Here is a 24,978-nt window from a genome sequence, read left to right as displayed (position 1 = left end):
CAGCGTGTCTCCACGTTAGGCTACCACATCCAGATCAATGTTTAATGAGCAGGCAAGATCCTTTTCTTTTTTTTTTTTTTCTCCTCCGGATGATGTCATGTAAACATGTTTTTCTCTAGCTGTTCTGTTATGTCTGTCTGCTTGTCTCTGTGTGAAGCTTTCTACAATTTGTTGCAGTGGCTTCTCTCCCTTTTCTTGTCTTAGTTGATATTAAATTTTAACATTTTGCTCCTGGAATCCTGGCCTTTTCTTGCTGTGACTTGCTTCCTGCATCGATAATTGATTGAGCTGACAACACCGTCTGGTTTAAGGTTGGGAAATAACTTTGGCCCCCTCCCCAATCTTCTCTTCATCCTTTCCTCTGTTGTCTCGGTTGCTTCTTCCGCCGTCGCTCATTAAGGAGCAAATCTAAAAAGTCTGAGCATCAGAGGAAGGAAACACGAGTTTGCTTCAAATCCTAACACACGTCTGATTGTGCTAAAGCAACAGAACAACAGTTTTCTGCATTGCAAGAAATAAGGACTCTGCACCTTTATTTGCATACAATTTGCATATGAACCCCAACTGACTGTTTTTGGAATGCCAAGAGGCTAAATTCACTATTTATTACCCAGACCATAAAACTACTTTTCACTTTTTTTTTTCTTCTGCTGGCAATTTGCATCTAATTTGCATGTCCCATAACTTGGTTCTGGGAATAAGGGGCCAGATGACCTAAATTGTTTCAATTTCACGTGGAAATAAAAACACAGAGGAAGGTCTAATTATTACTATTAATCAAATTAGGACAGTTCATGTGGAGCGTAAATATGTGAATGTGTTGTCTTCAGTAGCGAGCTGAGGCTCCGTGGGCTCAGTATAAGCTGCATGAGAGCTCCCCAGTGAGGTTCACGTTATTTCTTTAGTAAAACATTTTTACTTATTTTAACTATTATCTAGTTTTAATGAAACCAACGGAGGAGGTTGTTTTTAATTTATAGTCATAGCAATTTAACGTTGTGTCTTGGTAACAACCAAAGTTTCTTGGGTGTTAATGAGTGACCCCTGTTAATGCTCTGAAGTCATTTTTAAAGAAAGCTGAACTTGTTTCCGTTAAGTGTTTTCCTGCTGGCTGCAGGCACGTACAAGTCCAGACTTCTACCAGGATGAGCAAACCTTTTTTTTTTGTTTGTTCTCTCCGACTGAGTCGTTATGTACGGATTGGCTGACACTTTAGCAAATTCATGGTTTTAAGTAATATTCCATCATCCTCAGAACAGGATCTTAATGGACTGTCTTCAATTGGGAAAAAGGATTTGCATTGAAACCAATTTATTCACTATTACACTTGATTTTTTGAGTTATTATTTTTATTGGTACTTATTATTAAAATGGTCATAGCAATACCTTTTGACCGCGGAAGGATTTAATAGGAACTTTGAGTGATATTTAGTTTAAAGTTGATTAAACCGATTAACAAAGTGGAATGTTTTTCAAAAAAGGGCCACTTTGCTATCTGTTTGGGGCTTAGATGACTTTAAATTAAGGTTAAACTGGACTTTAGTTCTTAAAATGCCAAACAAAGCAATAAACTACTTTTACCAAGATACGGTACAGACACATCTCAGAAAAATTTAATATTGGGAAAAAGTTCATTATTTTCACAGCCCTCTGCAAACAACCAACATCTTTAGCATTCTGGCCTTCTGCGCCTTACCCTCCTTGTGGAGGAGGTTGATGACCGCTGGCTGGTCAGATGCTTAGAAGGCAGTCCTCCTCATGATATGTGATCTACTGACCAGCCAATTAGGATGTGACACCACGAGTTTACAATATTAAACTATTTCACAATTGTAAGAGTTTCTGAGACAGAATTTGGGGTTTTTGCTATTTTTAGTCCATAATCATCAAAATTACAAGACATGAAGGCTTGAGATATTTAACTAATTGTAATGAATCTATAAAACGTTTACATTCTGAAATGAGGGACACAAAAATTTCACTTTTTCACGACTTTTTAAATTGTTTAGATGTAGCTGTAGACTAGGATACGTCATTAATCCAAGAGTTAGCCCAAACGCCACAAAAGCAGTAAAAATCACTTCAAATGTGGGAAACTAATTTTAGTGTCTTGTTGTTGGATTATTTAAGGAACCTACAGACGACCAAACCAGACTGCTAATCATGCAGTACTACTTTAATATTTAGTTCTTACATTTCCAGAATGCGTAGGAATCCCAGTGTTAGTTCTTACATAATATAACATAATCAGCATATCATGATCTTAAACCGCAGAACGCTGACCTCCGCGCTCTTTAGGTATTGTCTGTTTAGCTGCTGCTGCTCCTTTTAGTTACCGCCTCGGTTTCTTTTACTGAGGCTAAAGCTGCAGCTGCCACAGATCACATTCAGCACTGAGCTCAGTTTTATTTTCCTTTCAAAGGACAGGTGAGCTTTTACATACAGGTGGCTCCTGCTGTTCTTTTCTTTAGCCTGCTCTCAGGCTTTGTTTCTCTTGCAGGTGACAAGCGGGAGTAACACACTAACACTCATGCGTACAGCACACACACACACCACAAACACCCACTTTGGATCTTTCTCTCTCTTCTGCCACGCCGTTCTGTGTTCAGAACGACCCGAGGTGTCGGTTCTGTCAGCCCCGCATGTACTTTTATTCTGAAATTCCCAATAAATCTACTCCCACAGTGTTTCACACGAAGGAACAAACATCCTATTTAATATTAACCGCCATCTCCTTGAACAAACAGCAAATATAATCACAATTGTAATGTCGGCGCAGTGGTGTGTCAATATTTGCCGTCTCTGTTATTGTTGTGAAATGGGGAACTGGCTGTGGTTACAGTGCTGTGCAGGATTGTGACGGTTGGCCTTGAGGCTCTGGCACATCTTCACTTTTACCGTCGGCCACAGACGCACTCATAAAAACGTGTAATTCCAAAACGAAGCTTAAAGGTGCATAGTGCAAGTTTAGAAGTTAAATATTAGTTGTTTTCTTTCCCATACATGCACCTGTCCTGTGCTCTTGTCGCCAGAGGGGGCAGACGTCTGCAAAAATCCTGGAACTTAAGTTCTACTTTATTATTTGAATAAGTATTTTTTTGTGGATCACTAAATTGAGTGTCCGACGTCATAAATGGGCTTCTGGGAGAATGGTCAAAAGTTCCCATTAACACAACCCAGACATCCTTCCCAGAATAGTTCAATTCAATTCAATTCAATTTTATTTATATAGCGCCAAATCATGAAACATGTCATCTCAAGGCACTTTACAAAATCAAGTTCAATCATATTATACAGATTGGGTCAGATTATACAGATTGGTCAAAATGTCCTATATAAGGAAACCAGTTGATTGCATCAAAGTCCCGACAAGCAGCATTCACTCCTGGGGAACCGTAGAGCCACAGGGAGAGTCGTCTGCATTGTACATGGCTTTGCTGCAATCCCTCATACTGAGCAAGCATGAAGCGACAGTGGAGAGGAAAACTCCCCATTAACGGGAAGGAAAAACCTCCGGCAGAACCGGGCTCAGTATGAACGGTCATCTGCCTCGACCGACTGGGGTTACAGAAGACAGAGCAGAGACACAACAAGAGAGACAAAAAAGCACAGAAGCACACATTGATCTAGTAATCTGTTCTACATTAGATGGTAGTAGCGGGTGAGCCGTCTTCTCTGGATGATGCCACAGTTAACAGAACGCCAGACCAGGTGTACCTACTATGAAGAAAAAGAGAGAGAGCAAAAAGTTAAAAGCTGAAATGACGACAGTCATTTCAATGTAATACAATGCAAAACTGGAGAACAGTAGAAATCAGTAGAGTGAGAAAATTAGACCCTGATGTCCTCCAGCAGCCTAGGCCTATCACAGCACAACTATAGAGATAGCTCAGGGTATGAGCCACTCTAACTATAAGCTTTGTCAAAAAGGAAAGTTTTAAGATTAGTCTTAAAAGTAGACAGGGTGTCTGCCTCACGGACCAAAACTGGGAGTTGGTTCCACAGGAGAGGAGCCTGATAGCTAAAGGATCTGCCTCCCATTCTACTTTTAGAGACTCTAGGAACCACCAGCAGACCTGCAGTCTGAGAGCGAAGTGCTCTGTTAGGAACATACGGGGTAAAGAGTTGAGGCTGTTGAAGCTGCAGAGGATGGACCAACGTTGTAATGAACCCCAAATGGTTTAAGAATGGGATCTCACTTAAGTTAATATGCGAGTCAAGGAGTGTGAGCGAATATTAGAAATGGATTGACCATTGCATAGATGTCTTAATTCCCGTGCTGCTAGCATTACTAACTGTAAATCAGTGTGTGTGTTCCCTAAAAAAGCCAGACCTTTTAGTTTAACTTTGCGATTCCATAAATTAATTGCAGGCTTTTCCGAATCCAGCAAGTCCAAGAACAGAGAGCTTAAAAATCTCAAAAGGATAAGACGGAGTATTGTTGCGTCAAAGGCTCCAGCTTCACTGGTATCTGCAGAAATTGGCTTTTTGTCATCTCCCCAAGGCAGCGGCAAATCGAGGAAAAAAGTCGTTTAGAAAACAATCACAGCTACAAAATGGGGGAAGAAGCGAAAATGACCAGCAGCTGCTGAAGTCCGGTTCTCTCTTGTGGCCTGAATAAGCAGCACACCTGGCTCTGTGGAAACGCACTCTCCTTTTAAACAACTTCTAACACCTTTTGGGCTTCATCTGACTTTGTTTTAAAATTCCTCGCTTGTACTAAAAATACTTAAAATCTGCATTAACGTCATCCTCACCAAAGTGTGTTGTAGCTGGCAGAGCCTGGCAGCGCTCAGTTATGGTGTGTTCACGGACAGGGAGAAAAGATCAGACGTTTCAGACCCGCTGGTCACTGATCAGGCCTCGGGCTGAAAATACTGGTTAGCAGCCAGTTTTATGATGGTGCATCCATAATTATTATTAATAGAAAATTAGATAATTACACCAAAACACCTAAGACCTAAATGCACGGTTAAGCATGTCAAGAGCCAGTTTCATATTTAGTATTAGTCTTAGTAGGGATAAACTGAAAAACCTAAGCTCTGCTGTCTACTGTCGTCTCCACAGGCTTTGTACTCAAAGTTTTAGCCAGATATATAAAGCGAATTGTATCATTTTGTCACAATTGTTTTATTCTTCGACATTCATGAATCAGAGCTTGAATTCAAATGTGAAATGACGACCGTCACCCTGGAAATGTACACAGTAGGAAATCTCCATCAGAAAATGGCAATAAATTGGAAACAGGATCTCGATATCTCTCCAGCTATTGCATCTTCCCTGCCCTGAAAGTAGAAAGTGAGTCCGTGTGTCATGTCTCACTGTGAGGTGTGTGTTTTAACGTGAAATCCCTGGTATATTACCCTGTCAGTCAGTAACCTTCCTGCTCCTTCCTTCTCCCAAACACACTGACTTCAGTGCCCTTGACTCTAATAATCCCTTTTTCACCGTGTGAAATATCTTTTCATGTCTGCACTGATGATCATAATGGTTTTCTGTCTGAGCTGCAGACTAGTGATTGGCCCCAATTATCGCATGAACCTGAGGCTTCAAATCATCTTCTCTTTGCAAGGTGAGACATGTAATGGCAAAAGGCCTGGTTTCCATCCCGTGCCTTTATGCAGCTCAATAAATCACATTTAATGTCCATTTAAGATCTCACCGTCTCCACTGCCAGATGTTTATCATTACTTACCTCTGTTGTACATGTCGCCCCAGAAGGCCTCCCGTCTTTTTTTTTTTCATCATTCAAAATCAATCTAATTTTTGTTTTTTAACACGTTTCATGCAGAACAGCTAATCCCACACACACTTTAATTACGGATCTCCCGCCTTTAAATATTATGTATTGACCACTTCAGGTAGAATGTAAACACAGATCAAAGTCGTTAATTGGATGTGGGGTAGGTTATTTGTGCTTATGGTTTATTGATTTCCGCCAGTTTCAGCCTTAGCAAAGCATGGTGGTGTGGACCCGGGTGCACCCACTGTGACTTTGTGATCAAATGTAAGAGAGACGGATTGACTCCATCCTTTTGCCCCACGGAAACAAGACCCTGCCATCCAAATTAGCAGCTTTCTTGACTTGCGGCATTCATCATTCCTGCTCCACTTTCCGCTGAACCTGGGTGCTATTTTTCACTAAAACACCCCCACTTAATCTTCTAATACTGTCTCTTTTCTGCGTCTTCATGTTGCCACATTTCTCTCTGTTTCTCCTGCATATTTTAACTTTTCTCCTCCTCATTTTCTCCAGCCTATCTGTCTTAAGTCATTAGATTCTTTATTCATCTCGACTCTCTTGATTCTTCCCCCTCCCTCTCAGCCCTCCCTCCTTTTAGCTGCCGTCTCTTACAGCTTCTATCTGTCAGACCAACTCTAACTCTCTAACGGCAAAGTACTCAGAGTTGTTAAGGACAGTGGAAAAATCCCAAGTGAATAGATCTTTTGGAGATGTTGTCAAACTGTTGACGTGAGTGCTATCGTGGACCCCCTGCTGTGCTTAACTCAGTGTTACCTCCCTCCTTCCCAGAGTACACTGATGCACACACACACACTTATACCCCAGCTCAATCTGCCTTCTGAGCAGAGATGATAGATAATGCACATAGTACCATTGCTTTGAATTTCAGACAATTACCTCTCACAGACTGTGAAACTGTGTAGAATACGTTGTGGTGCACATGGTTTGTTTATATGCGTGAGGGGGAAATGCAGATGGGAAAGAGAAGAATGCCCACAGATACTGATGCTTTTGGAAGCTCTCTGAAGGTTTATCTCTTATAAGCCCGTCAATCTACCTGTTAAAATGAAATTATTGGTTTCAAGAAGGTAAGGGAAAGGAAAGCCAAGTGCATGCTTCTTTCAAGCAGTCAGGTATTTTTGCAGCTTTTCAAAATTAATGATTTATATATATATATATATATATATATATATATATATATATATATATATATATATATATATATATATATATATATATATATATATATATATATATATATATATAGATATATATAGATAGATAGATATAATATTAGGGCTGGATGATGTAGAAAAAAAGCATATTGATAAAGTGGAATTTATATTAATTGATATCGATAATTATCAACAAATTCAAAACATATATTTCAATTGCAGCCCTGGCCATTTTTTGCTGTTGCTTAGCGACCTATTTTTAAATACAGAACACACAAACGCTGAATTCAAACTCAACCCTTTATTCAACCAACTTTTAAGCAAAACTGCAAGTTTTTAAAAAAGAAAAAAAGAAGGCGTGTTCTCTGAACTCTTTGTAGGGGGCGGAGCTTGGTGACGCAGCGTTGCTGGGTCTGATTGATTGGGAGGATGTAATGGCGGTAGTATTAAACTACATGGCTAGAACGTATAAAGAAGGAAAACTGTTATTCTATTGAACATTTCATTGATCTTTCTTTCTATCATCGATATACGTCTATCGATCGATATATCTAATGAATTGTCGTCCAGCCCAAAATAAATAAATAAATAAATAGATTTATGGAAATCTGAGTAAACTTCCTGAATTCTGCTGTCTGAGCAGCAGCCGCTCCCTGTCCTGGAAAATGCGTTTATTACTGGTCTACATCGAGCGGTCATTACTGGCCCCTTCCAGGAAGTACCTACCTTGACTGTGCCGCCCCTGCCCAGTAAACAATCGGGTGCGCCATATATATGGACAAAGACACACATAGACACTTTAATACACAGTGTGCCTTATAAACCGGTGTGAATAATGGTCCGAAAAATACGGTATGCCTATAGCCGACTTTGGAAGGCTAAAAAAAAAACTTGTTATAAAACCTTCAAATGTGAAACACCTTGATATCCTGCAAAATTCACTGCATTCCCTCACCTTTAGGCCTACATAACATGTCTCACAATAAATCAGCACACAAGGCACAGTGAGAAACTTTGACAGCAGCTTAAAGAACTTGGTATTCTGTAAATGTGGACGGACTTAATAGTGCCTTAAATAACTGATACCTCAGTTGGTCCGTATGGAGATTGGTTAATTGGTAGCATGAGGCGGACCTAACATAATAATGTTTGCTAAAAACAACCATGAGAACTCTAAAAAACAAAAACGAAAAAAACAAACAAGCAGATGACAAACATAGACAATGGACACAGTGGACAATACCAGCACCAAATTGAAGCTGGAGGACCAAAAATGACAAAACCAAATGCTTTTTGTAAAACAAGCTTTGTGACTTGGCCATAAGTGGCTTTTCACCAGTAGCACTGTAACTATCTCTTCACCAACTTTTCTCCCTGCTGAGACACGGGAAAGAAACGTGTTTTATCAGCAGCTGATCTTGGGCTCATGGAGATCAATAACCAGTCAAGTTTTTGTCAGTCGGATTCACATAAAACGGGCTTTAATCAAAGGTGACCAGACATTCACCCGGTTTTTGTGAATATGATTTTAACACCTATCCAGGAGTCTCTCAGCTTTGTGAGAGCGTCCAGAATTGATAAAGACCTTCGATTTAAGCCTGTTGGTAGTTGCCATGACTCAGACGATTGAGAATCTGCACAGGCTTAAAAAAAACCAAATGCATTGGATGATAGTTTGCAACAAAATGACGATTGAATTCCTCTGGGAACATTTGTTTGAATGAGAATCGATGAGCATTTTTTTATACTTCTTGTTCATAGTGATGCCAAAAACTGTGCACACATGCACACTTTGTAGTGCATATTTAGTTGTGATTGACAGGTTGTAGCATATTGTCTGTAGCTGTGTGTGTGTGTGTGTGTGTGTGTGTGTTTATGTTTAGTCAGCCAGCATCCCTCTAATGACAGTTGATTGCATTATCATCCACGGCTGAGTGGTTGCTCACACAGCTAGGCGGATAGACCAACCGCCAAACCCCCAGGCCCCTCGGTGTGTGTTTCCGTGCGTCTGTGCACGCGCGCGCGCCCCGTCTGCGTCTTAATGCGGACGTAGCCGCGTGTTTGTGCGAGAGTTTGCTTGTGAAATGTGATTGGAGGTGAAAATCGCAAGTCCACTATGAGCCATTTACAATTTGCCATGTCAGTGAGGCAAACGCCACGACACGCGCACGTGCACACTCGCTCAGTCTTCCCCAAGGAGAAGGAACCTTTTAGGCTGTAATATTGTCTGCTGGGAGTCCTTACCAGATATCCTCAGGTCGCTTCACTGAACAATCCCACCCTTACGCACATGCTGCTGAAATATAAACATGCATATGAGGAACCGGAGGTCTAACAGCACTGGAATCCAGCTGCTTTATATATATATATGGCTAGCTAGATCTGACATGAACTAAATAGCATCACGTTAGGTCTTAGGAACTTTAAATGAACCTGAAACCACAGACAGGAGATTCTGATCCTACGAAACAAATGAAGCAAAACGCAAATGGATAAAAAATTGAAACATTAAAATAGAATGGGGAAAAATGTTACTCCACATTATATTTCTAACAGGGATGGTTATTGCACCTTTGTGTGTTGCTCTACAAAATAACTGGTGAGGGTATCGATATAAATAAACCTGACGATTCAAATTACTTCTCAACTTACCAGAAAAGTGTTTGATTTTACAAAATAAAGTTTTGGTTTAAGAAGTTACCTGAACTTACCTCCTCACAGTTTGGCACACTGTTCATTGCTAATCCCAAATACTTTATTTCATTAATTAAAATTTCTCTCTTGTACTTGATGCTTTTCTAATCCTCTTCTCCCCCGAGAATCCGTTTTATGTAGATATCTGTGTAGATGTGTTAGATTAGGTTTATTCCACCTCTTGTTGCGTGAAGGATTTAATCATTATAGGATTTTGGTTATTCTAAATGGATTCAGTCGGATTCAAAGTAGGCACCATTGTTGGGGAGCTCATAGTTTGAGAATAATTTTCACGTAGAAAATGCAAGTCTTAGCTGGAGGTCCTCCTGCAGGTCAGGGTTCTGTTCATCCTCCTGGTATTCATCGTCATCTATAAACGTGTTGTTCCGACTATCTTTCACATCCCTATAAATCATCCTCCATCAGTTTTAGCAAATCTGTCTCTCTCTCTGTTGCCAAACTTTCCATGTGCTTGAAATATTAAGTATTAGTTCAAGTTTGATCTCAGATGCTCGGCTCAAACAAAAATCTACGATTTTCTTCATGTCACATATTTTTTGATGATATGCAGACTAAAGTGTCAAAGAAACAGATTTCTTTTGACACGTCAAGTTTTGCATGCATTTACCAGCCAGTCTTTCAGATGTTCTTTGTATAAACGGCACCATTTTAGGATTAAGTTATTTGTATTAGTCATAATATGGCTTGATTTCTGTAAAAACATTGGTTTCCCTAAGTGTCTAATTTAATTCCTAAATGTTTAAATGTTAAATGTTGCGTGTTGCTTTGCATCTTAACTGAAACTGTATGGCAGTATTGTTTTATAGTGATTAACTGAGAAATTAGCTGGTAATCACAACTATCTGATTTTCATGCAGATTGTCCCTAACAGGTGATCAGCTAGTGGGAAACTCGTATATCTGATCTGTTTTGCAATTAGGAAACGGATCTTAGTTTGTTGCGCTGACAGCAGCACTCTTCGGTGTGGATGCTGTGACTGAGGGAAACAAACTCCAAGTTTGATTTTCTGTGTTGGTGAGGTATTTTAAATGAAAATGGACGACACCCATGTAAGCAGCCATGTTTTTTCCACGTATCTGTGAATCATTGGTGACTTTCAGCAGACAACAGGAAGGCTGTTCTATTATATGGATTTAAGTTTTCAACCTGTTATTATAGACGATGACGGGTTTGGAAATGGTGGCATGCTTTTGGAGATTTTAGAGTTTAACTAAAGGTTAAACCATGTAGATAAGGCCATTTTCATTATGCTACCCAGGCTATCTGCACCAAGGATGCAAGTTTAAAATGTCAACTCCAAAATAATAGTGAAACCCTGTTTTATAGCAGCTGCTCACACACACAGTAACATGACTTTGCCTCTGCTTATCATAGAAATGTTGCAAAACATTGTAAATGCTGTTGTTTTATGTTTCTTGAGGAGAGCTGAGCATCGGCAGGTCAAATCTTTGCAAAAAGCTGAAACAGTAAATGGGATCCAAAATGTTGATTGCAAATGATCACAAACAACGATAGTTTGATTTAATTTTAAATACACTGAAGTTGTCTTCCTTTCTCATTGACAACATACCTTACTCTCTCCGTTTCAGCAATTGGTTTTTCGTTACGGTCAACACAGAAGAAATTGCAGCTGACATCTAAAATTCCAGAGAAATGACAGTGATCCCACTTTTTGAAATGTGTAACACTGGCGAGTGGGTCGCCGCCCGACCCTGGCCTCCAGTCCACCTGTCCTCCCAGGCTGTAAGCCTGGCACTCAGCTGCCTGGTCAGCCTATCAGCCATACATCCCTTGTTGGCTCAGTCAAGTGTGTCCATTCACCCCTAAGCCACCCCTTGCCCTTGCTTGCTTCCCCCAATAAAGCAACAGTGCAGTATTTCCCAAGGTCATTGTGTGTGTGTGTGTGTGTGTGTGTGTGTGTGTGTGTGTGTGTGTGTGTGTGTGTGTGTGTGTGAGAGAGTTGAGCGATTTTAGAGGGCAGTGGAGAAGGAATGATGGTGTGTTTTGAAATGAGTGGGATGGATGGAGCATGGAGGGCAAAAATAACAAGAAGGAAGTGTGTGTGTGTGTGTGTGTGTGAGAGGGGGGGGGGGGTAATTGGGGGTGTGTGTGGGTTTGGTTTGAAAGTGGGTCATCGTGTGATTTGTGAAGCACCAGGAGCATCATATTGACCCCCAGGGCAACTGTCTGCCTCTTTTCTGTCTTGCTTGTAAACCCACAGACACACAGCAACTTAATTGTCTTTAGCTCTAATATATCATTTACCACATCTGAAGAGCAGGGAATCAAAGATGCTACCGATCTGCTTATTTTGTGTAGAAATATCTGGTTATTCTCATATTTTATTTATTTGTACGTATAAAAACAACTGGAGTTACTAAAAGCCAGTGGAGATGATCAGTGTCAGAATTTCATCCATATTCCCCCCCCACATACTTAGTGTAAAAACAATCATTTCATTCAGTCAGACGTTTTCTTTTATAGAAACAACGTTGATTATTTATTTAACAGTGTATCTACAGCCAGTGAGGGCATTTTGGGAGACAGTTTGAAAACCTGTCAAATAATCTGCCTGAAATGAAGGGGGGGGGGGGAAAGTAGGATCCTCTACCCATCATTAGTGAGACCGGGGTTATTTCTGGTGCATATCTATCATAGTGAGGGGAATTAAAGGGGTCTTCATGAAAACTTTATGACGCTTGGACAGCAAAGAGTCTGAGGTTTTTTCACCTACATAAATATACATAATCTGGCTGCGGTGAACGTCTCTGCACTGCCAGATATGAAAAGATAGATTATCTATAATGAGCACGGATTTGAAATGCCAAAAAGCTCTACTTGTGGACAGTAAACAAATACGTTTTATCATGAGACCTTCATATTGACTGAACGGGCAAAAACTGACATCTCGCACCATATAGAATATAAAACTGTTTATTGTGAAGTTATGATTCTCTAAGATTTTATTTTTTGTTCTTGAAAGAAGCACATTTGTTAACACTCAATAAAATTAGATCTCTAATCTTAGGCCTAGTCCACACGTAGCAGGATATCTGGGGAAAAACGAGATCTCATTGACCGACATGTCTGAGTTTTGCAGTATGCATCTGGCATATTTAAAAAAACAAAACAAAAATTGCTTAGCGGCGTATTTCTGTGGGTTGATGTGGATGAAAACTTTTCTAAAAAAAACCTCCCCCCTGTGTATGGTATTATTTTTAAAAACGTGTGGGGGAGATATTTTTAAAAGCCATGCTACGTGTGGACTAGGCTTTGGTTGAGATGACGTGGCTCAGTGTCCACTTCTGCTAATTTTACGGCCCGTTCTTTTTTTTTTTTCTTTTTTTTAACCAGTTCTTTTCATTATTGTCTAACAATATAGAAGCAAAGAAAAATGCAAATAGTGCTAAAAGATGACGCAATTCACCGCGGACTCCCACCCCATCCTGTCCTAGCCATCCACAAGATATCAGACATCAAATAAAATCTCTTCTGCCCAACAAAAATTGAAAAAACATCAGTATACACAAATAAGAAAACAAATAAGTAGTTGAACCTGTCTTTGTAATGCTACAGATTGATAATTTGTCTCTTCCTTCTGCCGTTTCTTAACCTATAAATAAACCCTCCTTTAATCACGTACTTAAACCTTAGCTTGAACCATAGAGATAAACGGTAAGATAAAGGCTCAAATCTCAGGTATCAGTTCATTAAATGTAATGTTATTCCAAGAAGACTTTGCAATATTTCCATTAGTTTTTGTCCACAGGTCCATTTGGGGAAGTTGACGCTCTTGAAAGATGACAGATTATAAACTATAAGTCACCAAAATAACTTAAGGGAGTTTCTGCTGACATATTTGTCATCGGATCCACATAACATTTTAATGCAGCATTTACATATTAATGCATGTTTTGCATAAAATGTAAAGTTCCCTGTCACAATGGACATGACATTGAACCTGATGAACGATAATAATGATAAACCTGAGGTTTGAAAGCAATAACGTGGATGCTGCTTCTGCTGTATTTTCCCACAGGAATGTATGGCAGGTCTGATGTTAGTGGTGCAATCTTTCAGCTCTTGCTGTTATCACAGCCCACATTTCTGGTTTAAAAAAAGATATTATGAAAATGACTTCTTGCTCATAAGAGGAAGGAGTTCTTTCAGAGAGGAAGTTCAGCCAAGTTTATCTTGAAACCACACTGAACATTGCTGCCTAACTCGGAGGCCCCTGCAACCAAAGTGACACTAAATATTCATTTTCATTTTCACTGAGCATTAGGTCTGATCTCTACTTCTCTTGGTTTTTGGTCCTGAGCATTTCAAAAGAAACTGGAGCTTGGAGTTTCTGCAAATAAAAACCACAGTTTTCCATTTAGCTGTGAACGGCACTAATTCATGACGAAAAGTCGACTTGAATTGACCGTTTATAGTTTTCATCTGTGACTTGGCACAAACACATGCAGGATTTTCATCTTTGACCCGGCAGCTGAGCCTGATCTCTGGTTCCCGGTGGAATGCTGCTTGCACCTGCGGGTAAATTGACATCCACACGTGGAAATGCAGCAGAAAACCATTATTTTGCAGTTTTTTTAAATATATAGTTTTTCTGGGGTTTTTTTTTTTAGCAGTTGTGGCTCATTTTTACAAAGTAGGCTGTCAGGAAAGGGGATTTGAGAGACCCCGTCTCTCAAATCGAGCCCGGGTGAACCCGCGTTGAGGTTAAGGCCTCCGTACATGGGTCGAGCTCACTACCCCTGCGTCATCGGAGCGCGCCCATTTTGCAGTTTGTTAAAAAAATAAAAATGCAATGATGTATTAGCTCGATCCCAGAATTAGTCATTGTTGTTTAAAAACAAAATGGTTTCATCTCCAGTCACAGTGAGATACTGTCCCTCTCTGGCACTATTTCTACTCATTTAACTATACCCAGCATCCGTGGATGTAGTGGTTTTCTCATTTTCTGTCCCTTATAGTTATTCCTTTTTCCATTTCTTTTTCAACGTATAGCCCCCTCCATCTTTCTTCGTCATTCCACCCATCCCTAATTTTTTTTTGAATGCACCTGCTCCCACAGCTCCTTTGCCTCCTCTCCATAGGGAGTAGTGTGATTGAAATGTGTTATGTATGACCCTGTGTATATGTATATCCAAACACACACGCACACTCAAGCACTGACCACAGGTGCTGCAAACCCCCGCCAGGAGTGCCTCGGATAATTCGGTCATAACCAGGAATAACCTCCGGGATTAGATTTGGTCATTCGCTTCTGCCTGTGGAGATGTCACCAAAGAATAAGGCTGTGTGCAGGTCTGCATATGCCCAATATTTCCATACACACACAGAGACAGAAATGGATTAAGGTATAGTTGTGTACACATGCACACCCAGCAGTTATTATACTAGGGTCAACAGTTTGACATTGAATGATTTCTTTCTAATTCCTATCCAGAAACAAACACCAAAACGTCTTCTGTATTCAGATGAGTTCTGTGTCTGTTGAAGGAAAACCCAGAGCTGAACTACTATTACTGCTGCTGCTGCTACTGCAACTTTGTGCAACAGTAAAAAGATAAAATATCGATATTATAAAAAAAAAAAACATTATTGCTAAAACATGTTCCTTTTCCCTTCTGTAGAAATCTCTGTGTAGGAGCACATTTGTATAAACAGTAAGGCAGAGTTTAGAGGTAGGTATAACACCACACCCTACTGGAGAGTCTTTTTTTACAACACATGCATGCACATGAGTCTGCACATCTTTACCCTCTGGCCTCGTTTTCATCAGATAGCTCAACAGTTTTTTTTTTTTTTTTGTGCACATTTAGTTCTAGTAAACTCCCACTCGCCTGTCCTATCCATGACAGGCAGAGAAACAAAGCAAATAGCTTTTATGCAATTGGCTGCACGTCCACACTCATGCAAATCTTATGCAAATAAGAGATTCCAAAAAAATTTCCAGCTGCCCGACATGATTTAATGTTATGGAAACTTTTTGCTGCGTCAGTGAAGGCAGATTTTTCACAGTGACATAAAAGATAACAGACCCGCACAGTTTGATGTAGCATTTTCCCAAAAGGGAAAATAATAGTGTCTACTGCTAGATGGATAACAACTGAACTAGATAACAGTTGAAAGAAAATTTAATCCGCCCACTTAATCTTGAGATTTATCCATAGCTTATGATAGTTTACCCAAGGGCTGACATATCTAAAGAGCTGAAGTCATATTCCATTTCCTTGACTTCCTCAGCCTTCAACATAAGGTCACATCTGGTTGTGGTTAAAATATCTCACACAACAGACACATCATAAGGGTTCACTAAGTCCTGTTTACATTAAGCGCTGTGGCATCAATATGCTCATATTTGCCACGTTGAACTAGTCCTCTAGCCTGCAGACACCAAAGTAAGACATGCTTTATTCTTCTTAATGAAGAAGATACATATATATATATATATATATATATATATATATATATATATATATATATATATATATATATATAATTCATTAGAGTATTTCAAACTGGCCAAAACACTTTATAGGTATAAACGAGCTACACTTGTCAGTGTATTGACTCGTCCCATATAACCCTAACTGCTCTGATTCCCCCTATAAATAAGAAATACATATTTAACATATTTCTCAGAAGGATCATGCTAAATATAGGCGTAGGGCAAAATCTTTGGCAGAAGTTGTGTAATAGGATTTTGTCTAGGCTTAATATGTTTGTTTATACTGTTGCCATTTTCAGAGTGCAGTTTTTAATCCATAAACGCAGTTTGTGCTGAGTCTGTGTGCATGAGAGTTTCGTGGATGTTTTATTGTTTCTGTGCGTTTGTGACTGTGTGTTTTGTGTAAACTTTAAACTGATAGTTATGGTCTTGAAAATTCTCCTACGGTGGAGAAGAAACGGCAGCCCACACGGCGGAGACCACTCCCAGCACTGTGTTGCACAGGGTTGTGTTTTTATTATTAGACAAATAAAACAAAGGCGCGTAGTAAGCATGATTTGGCAGCTGAATGTGTCCTTTCTATTTTTTTCGGTCTGATTACTCATTATCTAACACGCACGCACGCACACACACACACACACACACACTATCTGTACGGGTTTTGCTTCTCTCTCTAGTTTTATCCTACAAGTGATGGTTTCACAACATACAGCTGCACACACAAGCCAACACAAAGCTTTACCTGCTCACAGCAGCAGCTTTCATATAGCTTTTGTAAGGGGTGATTATATTGAGTATATAAATGTACAGTAGATTTAAATGATGACTTGTAATACGGCTCTTATTTTAGTACATTCTGCTGTTTTTATGCATAGCAAACTTGTCAACATGGGAGGCAGAAACAGTGTTTCTAAGTCAGCTTTTTATAAGTGACTTTGGGCATGTTTTTTTTCTAAAGTCCCTTGTAAATTTTGCGAGTTGCGGTTCTTTTGGGCTTGTTTTTGAAAATCAAGTCGCTTATTTGGGCTTGGCTCCCCCCCTCCCAACAGAACCCCTTTTCCTGGTTATCACGCCAGGAGCAATTAAGAGACCTGCTCTTACAGACATTGCAACCCGGCTTAAATATTTGTCCACATACACACGTCGCCTCACGCCAAAGAGTTTATGAACTGTCTGACGGTGCTATTGCATTGCTTCTCTCCTCTCCCTGCTATTGCCAGTGGCCCGCTTTCAGATCGTGTATTCCTGCGTTTAATTGTCTTCCTGCATGTTGCAAAAGGTCCCACATAAAATCAATAGGAGAGTCGTTTTGTCTTGTTGTTTTGATCAATTTTAACAGCACATAAGGGCTCGGGAAAAACTGCTTACGTTAACGGCTTGAGTTCCCTTAGAAAACTAGTGTGCATGAGCCTCAACTTCTGAAACACAACGGTTGCTGAGTGATTGCTGTGTTTAATACAACGGGCTATTTTATGTAACTAGTCCACGTATGTCAAAAAACACCACACGCGCCGCAACATGACGAACTAAATAACACCAACCACCGTAGATGATGATGCTAGGCATGTTATTCATCCCTCTGCCTGCACAAACTATTGATAAAAAGTTTTCTGCTCAATCAGTACATATAGTCAGTAGTAAAATATTAAAATGGTTTGTTTGGATGTGGACTTTGCTTTTTGAAAATGTATGAATATCAAAGGTATTCCATCTTTGTAAGATGTGCAATGACAACAATTTTATCAGACAATAGCCCCATATGTGCATAGATGTTCTATACATTCTTCCATCAAAATAGAAGATGCAAAATAAGTGTAACTTTTTTCTTTTTATCCTTACATGCGTGTTATTTGTTCATATTGATATTGCACCGATGTGCTTCACTCATAGTCCAGAAACTGGGTTTGTTGTTGTTGTTGTTTAGAGTAACAGAAGAAGTATTTCCCCTCTGGCAGCGTTCCGTTTGATTGTTAATCTTTCATAGAAAATCACATCTGATATCAGATGAACAAATGTCGAGAATACAAAATGTTTGCTGTGCCAGCAGATGTTTTTGCTGCAGCAGGAAAACAAATTCTCTGGTTCAGTGTGTTCTAAACGAGCCGGGCTCTAGTCTGCCTCTGCCACTGGACTGTAAGACAGCTCTCTCTGGCAGTGGTGCTTTACACCTTCGATCGTTATCCTGAGTAATAAATACATTTAACAAAAACAGGTTATTATTGTATGTTCCACTGTGGCTACATTCATGCTCGGTATGAGGGATTGCTGCAAAGCAATCATCAATGCAGACAACGGTCCACTGTGGCGCTACGCTCTTTCAGCTGGAGTGACTGCTGCTTGTTAAGACTAAACACAATCTGCTAGATTTCCTTAGATTGAAAAGTTTTGACCAATCTGTCTGATTTGATTGAATTGACTCTGTAAAGCACCCTGAGATAAGATCTGTTGTAAATTGACTCCATAAAAACTAATTTGATTTGATTTTGGTTCACGTTGACAAGGTTTTGTGTATAAATCATATGTGAGAGAAGTGAAAGATCAGTTGATCTCTGTAAATATTAGAAACATCTGTTTTTAGTGTATAATGTTATGGTGCTGAGTTTTGCTAGTGCAACAAACAGCCTTTTAAAGCCCCCAACAAGAGCTCTTCAGTGGACCTTTGAGACTGGACTGTTTTGTCAGAAAGAATTTCAAGGTCCAGAAAATAGTTTTTGTTCTCAAAATACAGAGTGTGTAAAGCTGCGCTTGCAAAGAAAATACTTAAATTGATCTTACACCAGTAAATTGTGTCCTCATTGTGATGTGTTCCTACTGGAAAAACATGTCCTTGTGTACCCATACGTACTCGTCCTTGTAGAGCAAATGTTTTTGTGATGTTGCTGCAGCTTTTATGTTTAACATCCATCATCCAAAGCCTGCTTGCAGGGTTTTGAAAGCTCAATGAATGCTACAAGTTTTATCAAGTATGAATGATGTATCAAGTATCCTTTTATTTAGGAGCTGACTCTCTTGGTTGTCAGAAATGCAGGTGTTTTAACTTGGAGTCGCCATGGTATGTAACAGTTTGTACCCTTTACTTTAGCATCTGTTGAATTCAGAATAAGGGCAGCAAGTTTGTAATGCAACTCTCACACTGGGAGCCAAACAATGTAATCTTTGAGCTTCTCACTGTAGTTCTGAAGTCACATTAACTCTCCAGAGAGAATTAAAGTGATGGAGTTAAGTTTGGAGGACGGCATTCTTGCTCACAAACATCTTTTCAGCTTTAACCAAGCGTGTCCGTGGCATTGAGATCAGAGCTTTGTGATGGCCACTCCAAAACATCTGAGAACCCATAATAATAGCTCCTAGCTCCTACTTCTAGCTCCTGTCTACAGCCTTCCGACAATGAACTACAAAATGCGCCATCTCAACTCTCCGGACATTTTCGGTGATTTCGGTGAGGGGGATGTGCTCAAATGTCATGTCATTGTGGGATGCCTAAAGGTTTCTTGGCGCCGGTAAGGGACGTTGCGGGGTTCCTTGGCAAAACTAGCTGCAGGAGGGAGCATACAGGCTCCTTTTCCTACCTCCTTCCTTCCTGACTGCACTCTTTGGACAGCACTGATGATGGTGACCGCTGACGCACTTCCGTTTTGGCTAAAGAGTCCTTGCCCTATAAGGTTATTCTGCTTGAGCCACTGACCCTGTTGACCTTAAAGGAGCCATAAGCTTACTACGTGGAGCTTGAGCATTGTCTGTAGACCAAAACAAGATGTGTATAAAGCCGCGCCTGTCTTTACCTCGCTCCCGCATTCGGCACCAATTTCCACTTTTCACTCAACGGCTCATATGCACATATTTGCAAGGGAAAAATACACAGGTCAACAGCATCACCTTTCAGAGGAACATGTCTAGTGAAGAAGTAACTCAGAACTTTATGACGCTGTTAGCAAGAGAACAGTTTGATCCGATGGACGTGCTCTCCGCCATTTTGTGCCTGGTGATGGCATATTATGGGCAGGCAGTGGGTAGACCCTGAGTGGCAGCTGTTCACGTGCACGTACATGCATCAATGCGCATGCGTGGCTGGCCTGGCTATGTAAACAAGAGACTGGAAAACAGAGAGATGGTGTGTGATATTTAACCATAGTCTATCTAGAAACATTACTTTAGTTAACCGCAAAACTATTTTAAAATAATTAAATTTCGCTTATTGCTCCTTTGAGCTACTTGGTAACTAATTTGCTTCCGTTCTTAGTGCTACTGTCCATTTGGAGCACCCATTTATGTCTAAGAAGGATGAATGTGACACTTTATGGAAAATGTACCCAAGAATTAATCAGAATATCTTGGCCTATTTCTGTTCACAATGTCATATAAGGAAGTAGTATGTTTGAGGGATGGTGTAATAAACATCCACAGGTGTGACTCTCATTAGCCCAGGTGTATAATCAAGGTTAAAAACCCAATTGTATTTAGCTGCCTTTGGCTGTTCTATTTAAACTATTAACTGAAACATCATTAATCAATCAATCAGCTTTAATTTTAGAGCACATTTTATAAACCACGTGGGTGACCAAAGTGCTGTACATTAAAAAAAGAAAAGGTTAAAAACACACACACAACATCAAAAGCTAGAAACCAGGGTCACGACAAGAGTATTTTAAAACACCATACACAACAAGATCAGTGTATTAAGAGCCAGGAGATAAAGGTGCCGTTTTTAAGAGATTTCAAAACAGGAAGAGGAGGCCTGCCTGATACTCAATGGTAAGTTATTCCATAACTTACCATTGAGCCTCTGAGCTTCAGCCTAGTTTTAGGGACTGTCAGCAGCTGCTATCAGCTGATCTAAGGGGTCGGGGTGGGCAGTAAGGCTGAATTAGCGCACATAATATGGTGGAGTAAGGTTGATCAAACATTTAAAAACAAATAACAAAAGCTTAAAATTAATTCTGTAGTGCACATGGAGCCAGTGAAGGGACGCTAGGTTGGGTGTGAGTTAACAAACGAGCAGCAGAGTTCTGCACAACCTGCAGACGGGCAAGAGAGTTCTGGCTAATGATCTGGTTCCCCTATGTTATGGATCGATGTACTTCACGTGAAGTTCCTTGTGTTTAGGAAGCCATGTGCTTTGTTGAATCCTGTGTTTGTTGTCTGTTGTTGCGCGTTCTTACCAAAAATAAACAAAACTCTTTTTCTACAGATGACCCAGCAGAAGCGGACTTGTGGTTGCTCAACAGCTGCACCGTGAAAAACCCTGCAGAGGACCACTTCAGAAACTCAGTCAAGTATGTCAATAACAAAAACGACACGCAAACTACTCTCTAAACACTCATTTATAGGGTTTAGTCCTGCCTGCTGATTTGCAAAATCCTATGGTCATCTGAAGACAGTTCATAACTTGTAGCAATCAAGTTCTGAAAACTTGATCCTTTCTGTACATTCCCAATTGTATGGCAGGAAATTACATACTAGTGTGTGTAATTTAGTTGTGTGATATTATGAGCTGACATGATTCAGTTGAGTTGAAATTGTAAAATGATCTTTTGGAACCTCGCTGCAACAAATGAACCTGAATAACTGCATTTGTTGTGGCCAGTATTAAATCAAGATTCAACATTGAGACTAATTGAAAGAATGCAGCTTGGGTCCAAAACGTCCTTTAGAGATTAAAGCGTTCTACTCCAGCTTTCCCTTAAAAGCAATCGCCGTCCTTTTCTGGGAGGAGACTTTTTTTTTCATGCAGAACCTCGACTAGAAACACGAGTGGTAGACATTTTGAGTTTCCGTTTCAGGCTCTTAACAACTCATTGTTTCCAGAAGTTGTGCAGACAGAGAAGGACACGCACACCCCTACACTTTTGTATAAACACTGAGAAACTAAGCTAAAAACTGTTTTGCAGTTTAATTAATTTCTCACTCACACCTAACAAATATCTGCACATGTTTGACATTGAGCCACTTCATATTTTTAAAATAACTACGGACTATTTTAGTGCTCTAGCTGGGTTCTCCAGATCTTCTTGTACTGAAACAAAAAAGAAATGAGGAAATATTAATTTTTCTCTTCTTTCATCGTGTTGTTTTTAAACTTAAGTGTTTCGTAATATGAGTTTTCCAACACTTAAAGGTATACTAAGTAACATTTTTACCCAAAACTGGGGGTCCCTGGTTTATGAGCTGGGCCTGAGGAGGCACTGCTGAGGATGTGTCGGGTTGAGCTAAGTAACACAATGGACAAATATTTAACTCCGTCCACTTCATCAAGTAAAGTAAAAGCCAAATCAGCTAAAATTAGGAAGTATGACAACAGTTAAATCCAGTCTGGCTTTATCGAGAATGAGGATCTAATCTCCACCAAATATCTAATATTAGGTGTATTTTTATCTATTAAAAAAAACAACAACATAATTCCTAATGTATTTAGCAGTACAAAAGGCAGTATAAAAATACTATCAGCATGAGGAATCTGGCCATGAAAAGTTTGAGAACCCCTGATCTAAGTGATTATGATTATGAGACGATTGAGGGGTCTGTCATCTCCCCACAAGTGTCTCTGGCCGAAAAACCACACTTGCAACTTTACATGCCTCCGCTCCCAGGGAGCTACAGACAGTGAGTCTGCAGGTGACTGAACTATTCGTCTGCATATACACATCTCTCTGTCTCTGTCTCCTCCTTGCCCCCATCCTTCTCCTAAATTAACAAGAGCTAAAATAGTCACCCGGGATGCTGGGCTGACAGTGAGCCGCTAGGTCTACTGGTCCACGTAGACGCATCTCTCTCTTTCTCTCCGTCACTCTGCTTTGAGAGCGCTGTAGCTGTTGGGTGTGTGGGGCACGCGGAGGGGAGCGAGTATTTACGACAGTGCAATTTTAAAAATGCCCCGTAGGGGGAGCGCCATTCGAAAATTACTTAGTATGGCTTTAACTCTGTTGTCCTCCACTAATCGGCTACAGAGGTGTCAAGTAACCAAATACTTAAGTAACTAAGTAATTAAGTAACTTAAGTAGAAATTTCGGTGGAGTCATTATTTTTAGCTTACTTTTTACTTCTACTCCCTACATTTTCAAGCAATTATCTGTACTTTCTACTCCTTACGTTTTGTAAATGGTCTCATTACTTCTATTTTATTTCTGCTTGTTTTCGTTCTGGCGTGTCAATGAAAAAAATAATATAAATAGTGCTACCTGAACAGAGTGATTTTGATTGTGGTCGGAGGCGGTGCTGCACCAACTTGTTTGCCAAGAAGAAAATTGCATTTTTAGGATTATTTCTGTTTTTTTCCATTTTTTTTAATTAGCCGCCAGGATTGATCCATTCTACTTTAATACTTTAAGTAGTTTTACATGCGGTAGTTTTATACTTGTACTTGTGTTGTTTGCATTGATATGTCTACTTCTACAGAAGTATTTTAAACCCATATTATCTATACTTCTCCTTGAGTAATTGAGTGAATACTTTTGACACCTCTGGTCAGCTGTATTTTCCATTGGTGCCATCGTTATCAAGTGGACAAAATGTCTACATTTCAGCTTTTTCCACAAGGTTACGAGATTAACATTAGCGGTAGGTTTGGAGTCATCTTAATGAAAATCTATTTTTTGTTGGACCAAATGATCGTTTTAAGGAGGAACATTTTTACTTGATAAGAGCAATCTGCCTGTCTTTCTTCTACAGCAGCATCCTTATGCTCACTTCTTTTTTTCCCCTTCTGTCACATCATTTCTTATGCAAAATAGTCAATTAGGAAAAAAAAATCAAAATAATAACACACTTCAAGAGTTTCAAAATGTCCTCTTTGTTAGTGCCCGACTTTTCTTTGACAGGAAATCACCCAGCTGTAATGCTAATGCAATTAATGCTCTATTCACTAAGAAGAACACACACACACACACCCTCCCATACACATGAGTACAGGAGGCATAAAGTTTTTCTGCCTTTCATCGCTCGCTACTTTCATGATTGAGAAACAAAATGAGGGGGTTCAAGATCAGAGAGAATCCAAATGCCCACTTGTCATTACTCGCTTTTTTTTTTTTTTTTTTTTTTTTTTTACAAGCCTTTGTGTCTTTTCTGAGGAGGCAGGCAGGCATGCTGTCTGCCTCACACCCGGTCACACGCTGGCCGTGATGCCTGCAGCTCCTGGTACCGCAAAGTTGGGCTTGAAATTCACAAAATGTTTTGCAGGTGGGGTCAGGGTTGACATTGAGCGGATTGAGGAGTTTCTGCATGAATATCTGAACCCCTGGCTATGCTATTCAAGAGATGTTTTAAATTGAAATAAATAGGATCCACATTGTCTGGGATTGTAATCAAGGATAAAGTAATACCTTTTATCATCAAATTTAAAAGAATATCAGCGTAAGCATGTCTTAAAGCCGCACTTAGCTAAAGATTCTAAACAATTGATTTTAGTTTAGTGTAGATTGGCAACTTCCACCATTTTTTGGAAAGTTAATTAGAAACAGCGTTGGAACAAAGAGAAACTGCTCTGGATAAACCCATAAAATTGTCTCCATTGCTGGGGTTTCTGAAAGGGTTTCCGTGTCTCATTTGCCGTTGCGTACTTCAAACTTTCGGTCATTTTGTACCCAACATTTTTTGCTTCCCGAAATGAGCTCTCTGCGGCAGGACAGTTTGTGCTTTAGTTTTGTAGCTGCTGGGAGAACTGAGGATTTAATGTAATTTTCTGTAATGTGTTCTAGGGATGAAACAATTACTGGTTTTATCATTTCCATGAGAAAACGTCTTATGATTGATATTACTGTTTTAACAAGTTACCATTAAAACGATTTACGATAACTGTGATATTAAAAGCTTCATGTTTTAATTGTGGTGTCTCAGAAGCTCAGTAAAGCCGGGATATTTTAACAAAGAGCACCATGTGTTACATGTTT

At 39.8% G+C, this 24,978-nt stretch overlaps 1 protein-coding gene across 1 annotated transcript in view; it reads left to right on the top strand.

Moving 5' to 3' along the window:
- Positions 1–24,978, top strand: part of cdkal1 (CDK5 regulatory subunit associated protein 1-like 1) — a 277,368-nt gene that overhangs the window by 22,155 nt on the left and 230,235 nt on the right. The window contains exon 4 of the mRNA XM_036130742.1: positions 21,282–21,366. Within this exon, the coding sequence (XP_035986635.1) occupies positions 21,282–21,366 (85 nt within the window). The remainder of the gene's footprint in view (positions 1–21,281; positions 21,367–24,978) is intronic.

This window comes from Fundulus heteroclitus, chromosome 3 (assembly GCF_011125445.2).
Source record: "Fundulus heteroclitus isolate FHET01 chromosome 3, MU-UCD_Fhet_4.1, whole genome shotgun sequence".
Classification (NCBI taxonomy): Eukaryota; Metazoa; Chordata; class Actinopteri; order Cyprinodontiformes; family Fundulidae; genus Fundulus; species Fundulus heteroclitus.
Note: the sequence above shows the minus strand (reverse complement) of the source record. Positions and strands in the feature narration are given on the sequence as shown.